Genomic DNA, 5,586 nt, shown 5'->3' on the forward strand with positions numbered 1-5,586 from the left:
GAAAATACACACAAAAAAATAAATATAATGTATATAAAAATATATTAATAAATAAGTAAAACAAATAATTTACAAAAAGAAAATCAAGTGAAAAAAGTAAAACAAATAATGACTAAAATAAACAATAGACAAACAAACAATATACACACACACAAACAAGCCACACAACACACACACACACAAACACCATCACTCACACAAACAACACACACATAATACAGTACATGAACAATAGACCTGATACACATCACATACTGTATACAGACAAATTGAAATACAACACAATAACAAACATATATATGTAGACAGTAGCTAACTAAATGTATTACTCATAACAGAACCATCTGAGGTGTGGTGTGTGTGTGTGTGTGTGTGTGTGTGTGTGTGTGTGTGTGTGTGGGTGTGTGTGTGTGAGAGAGAGAGAGAGAGAGAGAGATGCGAGGGGTGGCTGGAGATGTCCATTTCCATTGTGCCCCAACAGAGATAAGCTGGCTTGGCTTGCCACCTGACAACTGAGCAAAGGTTTGAGGAAAGTCCTACACTTACGTATCGATCTATTTTTACATTTCTCAAGAATATTTCTCTCTGTTTTTCTGTGTACGGTGAAGTGGCATGATCTAAGCAGACTGTCATCATTTAGGAAGTAGAGGGGTTTGTTAGAAGGACTGTAGTTGTAGAGAAAATCACTTGTCTGTGGGGACAGAATGGAGCACACCTTGCTCTGTTTGCTACTATGTAAGTACTGAGTTAGTGTGTTTGTTTATGAACACTAATTTCCTCATTTACTAAGAATTTAAGGGAAAAAGGAATAAGACATTAATCGAAATGAAGACAGTTTCATGCTTTAGCTTTGTTTATTTTAGCCCTTATTGGGAAAATATTAGTAAATGGCACTCAAAGGAAATTGCAGCAAATATGGTGTAGATATGAAGAAAGAAAGTGACCACCCTACATTGATGTTGCATCACTGTGAGAACCTGAGCTTGTATAGCCGATGCCATGCAGACCTGGTTAGTGTGATGGTGTGCATTTAACCAAGTCATTACTCAGGAACTAAAGAGTGGTGCTAACTCAATGGTTGCAAAATGTGCTGTCAATGACAATGAATATAAAATGCAAAATTTGTTGGATGTGTTGTTGTATCAAGTTGTGATTATTGTAAATGGTTGAGGGTTCCTTCGCTACAGTTATAGTAAACTGTGTTAAGAGATTAACGAGTGGTGTTTTGGTGTTTTTGGTCTCTCTCTGTGTGCAGAACATAGGAAGTCAGCGGCCATTTAAAGCTGCAGTCCGTAATTCAAACTCCCACAAAATGGCCACCCTGACACTTTTTGTTGTATATGGCTGAGGGAAGGGGCTAAGGAAATTCATTCATCTACATTGTTTACAATAATTGTCATAAAATAACCATATATTTTGGTATATGGTGGGATAAGACAGTTTTGAGGGAATTAACATTTATACTCTTCGAGAAGAAATGCCTAAGATTAATTTAAAAGTTAAAAAATGTGTGTAGAAATCATAGATTGCACCTTTAAAATAAAGCACAGGATGGATTTGGTAATCAGTAACATGCATATGGCGTGGTGTTATTTATTTCAAGCTAATATTGGAGCAATGTGACTTTCTTTGTTGTAGTGCTGAGTACACACATCTACTCTGGACACTCTGAAGATGATGGTAAATATTTGAACACTTGATCAAGCCTCCATCTCTTAATGCTTCATCAAATGTTTTATTTGTAATTTTTAAAGCTTCTTTTGACAAGACATATTTTGTGTTTTGAGTGTCGCAAAAAAACAATTGTATCATGCTGGTTATATTTTGTGCAGGAAGGGCAAAGGCTGTTATGACCATATACCCCACATCCTCCCAGGTATTCAGTGGAGAGTCTGTCACTCTCAGATGTAACATACAGAGGGGAGAAGTCACTGACTGGGAATACAAATGGCGCAAGGAATATGTAGAGAGGAGAGGAGACCCAGTCTATGGGAGAGGAGAGGAGACCCAGTCTATGACACATTCTACAGTGAACCTCAGTTTTTCTGGTCAGGAGGTAACTAACTGCATTGAAACTGCATTTAATCATATTTAAATCACCATCATGTGTATATATAACTACTGTATACCTTTGACTATGTCACTCTTTGTTTCAGATCCGCAACCTTCAGTGTCTCTCAAAATAAGACCTAACAGAACTCAACACTTTACATCAAAGTCTCTCTCACTAAGCTGTGAGGAGAAGAGGAACTCTACTGGATGGAGACTGAAGAGATACAGAGAGAAAGCAGTGGAGTCAGAGTGTGTCTCTAACTGGGGATCAATAGCAGGGTCCACATGTACCATCAGGTCCACACGTAAAAAGGGCAGTGGAGTGTACTGGTGTGAGTCTGGATCAGGAGAGTACAGTAATGCTGTCAACATCACAGTGGATGGTACGTCTGTTGTACAACATTCATTAACCTTTTTTACATTACAATGTATGACAATGATGTCCAATTCTGCACTCCAGATTTACAGTTTTATTGATATGTTATGTTACACAGTTGGCCCTCTGATCTTGGAGAGCCCTGCCTATCCCGTAACTGAGGGAGACTCTGTGACTCTGAGCTGTTCAAATAGATATCAGGAAACAAACCCGGACCCCAAGGTTGATTTCTACAAAGATGGAGTACTCATCAGGAATGAGACCACAGGAGAGATGACCATCCCTGCAGTATCCAAGTCAGATGAAGGCTTCTATAAGTGTAAATCTAATGAAGGAGAGTCACCAGAGAGCTGGGTGACAGTGAGAGGTGAGAAAACGTTCAGGGTCACATGACCTTTTCAAAATATCAAATCAAATCAAAGTTTATTTGTCACGTGCGCCGAATTCAACAGGTGTAGTAGACCTTACAGTGAAATGCTTACTTCTAGGCTTTAACCAATAGTGCGAAAAAAGGTATGTGTGTGTGTGTGTGTGTGTGTGTATGTGTGTGTGTAGGTAAGTAAAGAAATAAAACAACAGTAAAATGACATTTGAAAGTAAGAGTTGCAAGGCTATATACAGACACCGGTTAGTCATGCTTATTGAGGTAGTATGTACATGTAGGTATGGTTAAAGTGACTATGCATATATGATGAACAGAGAGTAGCAGTAGTGTAAAAAGAGGGGTTGGCGGGTGGTGGAACACAATGCATGAGGGTAATATCTGTGGTTATCAGTCATTTGTAGTGTTAAAAAGCATTCTGTAGGTTTGGAGTTGCAAGCTCAGGCTGGTCATCTGATCTCAAGTCAGTTGTCAAATATATGTTCACTTTGTCCACTACTTTATTTATTTTCTACAACTACCTCAGAACCTGATAGTGATTTGCTGTTCTCTCTCCAGGTGTAACTCCTGGACCCTCTACATTTGTCCTAGTAGGAGTGGTTGTGGGCCTGGTTGTTGCTGGTGTTCTACTGGCCATTCTCCTGGTACTGCTGTGTCGATATAAAAAAGCCGAAGGTGAGACTTTTATCAATTCTCATTCAACTTTTTGGTTCATGTTTAGGAGAAAGACGTCTAATTACAAAAGTTTAAAACATTAACGACTTGATACAGTTTAATATTATACATTTCTCATTACAGGTTCCTGTTGCAACAGAATACTCTGGTGAGTACACCTGTCATTCAACTACGTTGCTTATCATACAGTCAAATATAATCTGTGTTTCATGAGTATCTCTCTCCCTGTAGGCCCCACCAGCCCCAGAGGAACAACCTGGACCCCCAACAGGACCAAGGATCTACCCAGGGCCAGGCTCCTGATGCTGGGTATAATAATCTGCAGCATGGTCAGTCTCTCATCCCAGACCACTGTCACTCTCCCCTCTCTGTAACTTCACATACTGACTCTTCACCATTCACTTTACATACATGTTACTGTACTCTATGTCCCTTATCAAGCTGAGGAAAACCAACCTATTAATCTTTCTCTCTCTTCTTTGACCAACAGGTGGCGCTAACATCTATGATACAATCACTCCCTCTGACAATGGTACTGGGAAAGGGAAAGGGGGATACCTAGTCAGTTGTACAACTGAATGCCTTCAAATGAAATGTGTCTTCCGCATTTAACCTAACCCCTCCGTTTCAGAGAGGTGCGGTTGGGCTGCCTTAATCGACATCCATGTCTTCGGCGCCTGGGGAACAGTGGGTTAACTGCTTTGCTCAGTTGCAGAACGGCAGATTTTTACCTTGTCTACTCAAGGTTTCGATCCAGCATCCTTTGGGTTACTGGCCCAGCAACCTTTTGGTTACTAACCACTAGGCTACCTGTATGTTAAATTTAGCATGAAAACAGTATAGAGTTGTTGTTGCTGTTGTTCTTCATATGTTTAATATTACTAGCATACTAACATTAAGTAGAGATATTAGTGTATTACCTGTATATTGCAGATGCTGGTGCTGCTACTGCTGGATCAAGTGATGTGATGTACGCCCAGATTCAACTCAAAAAGTTGGACAAGAAAAAGAAAAGTAATTCTCAACTATCACATAAACGAATACAAATTGTGCCGGTGTTTTTTTCCTCATCAAATTTGATAAAAACGTACAAATTCTCTCCTCCTAAGAAATGACAGCTGATCCAAAAGAAAATCCAGTCTATTCTGAGGTCAAGACAGGGAAGACCACAGGTGAAACCCATTCTACAGGTTGGCAGTCAGTGAAATCTAAATGTGTGTTTTTGGAGTTTCAAAAAAGATGCAGAATAAGCTAATTCCTTAATTTGTTGACTGGAAATGTACATTTTCAGCAGCAACTGGACCTGTTGATGTGACCTATGCTGAGGTTGACCTTAAAGAAACAGCAACCCCATCTGAGGCAGATTCAGTCTATTCTCAAGTGAAGCCAGGTACAGCCCCAGGTTAGACTAATAGCCATATGCTATTAATACTTAATATGATACTAATATGGAACTAATGCTCTGATATCAAAGTATAATGTATCTATTTAAAGTATGTCTCTTTGACTGCATGTCCTAAACAACTTTGTGTGGTGATATGTTGCAGATACTTGAGGGATGGAGGGATGGAGGGATGGAAGGGTGGAGGGAAAGAGGGTTGGAGGGATGGAAGGATGGAAGGACAGACCATCAGAGGAGCAGAAGGAACCCGGAACATGGATTTTGTACGCTCAACACACACAAGCAAACACACACATGCACAAACACATACGCAATAACACCTTGTACATTAAGGAGTTCTTATTTTATTGTATTTAAGCATGGTTTTACAGTGTTTCACTGTAAAAGCTTCTCTTTTTTTACTATATGGTGCAATGATGATGCATATTATATGCAGCTACAGCAATTGTATCTGCTTTCTATTGAGTTTTATTGTTGATTTATTCAGATGATAGAATAACATATTTGTTTATGAATTTCCCAAAAAGTATTATTCACATTTTCTTCTAACGGCCTGTACTTTTACAATATCTTTGCATTGTGCTTCTTTAATAAACCATTTTTTATCCACCGGATGGCATGAGTGCTTTCTTACAGTAAATGGATATTGTCATCGTCATCAACTTTTCCATACAACCTAATTTGATCAAAACTTCTTTC

At 39.1% G+C, this 5,586-nt stretch overlaps 1 protein-coding gene across 2 annotated transcripts; it reads left to right on the forward strand.

Moving 5' to 3' along the window:
* The first annotated feature begins 443 nt into the window (after window positions 1-443).
* LOC115189996 (low affinity immunoglobulin gamma Fc region receptor II-a-like) lies at window positions 444-5,058 on the forward strand. Of its 2 annotated transcripts, XM_029748526.1 has the most exons (12): window positions 444-522; window positions 1,639-1,680; window positions 1,833-2,056; window positions 2,157-2,435; window positions 2,547-2,795; window positions 3,369-3,485; window positions 3,609-3,633; window positions 3,717-3,814; window positions 4,419-4,499; window positions 4,595-4,675; window positions 4,777-4,875; window positions 5,033-5,058. In XM_029748526.1, exons 3-12 carry the CDS (start codon window positions 1,948-1,950, stop codon window positions 5,038-5,040), a joined length of 1,146 nt encoding a protein of 381 aa, XP_029604386.1. In that variant the 5' UTR covers window positions 444-522; window positions 1,639-1,680; window positions 1,833-1,947; the 3' UTR covers window positions 5,041-5,058. The 2 variants fall into 2 exon arrangements, 1 of the variants encoding a protein (XP_029604386.1); XR_003877085.1 differs by lacking the exons at window positions 4,777-4,875; window positions 5,033-5,058 and having other exon boundaries at window positions 3,976-4,499; window positions 4,595-4,614.
* Window positions 5,059-5,586: the final 528 nt, after the last annotated feature.

The sequence above is a fragment of the Salmo trutta genome, unplaced genomic scaffold (genome assembly GCF_901001165.1).
Source record: "Salmo trutta unplaced genomic scaffold, fSalTru1.1, whole genome shotgun sequence".
NCBI classification, from domain to species: Eukaryota; Metazoa; Chordata; class Actinopteri; order Salmoniformes; family Salmonidae; genus Salmo; species Salmo trutta.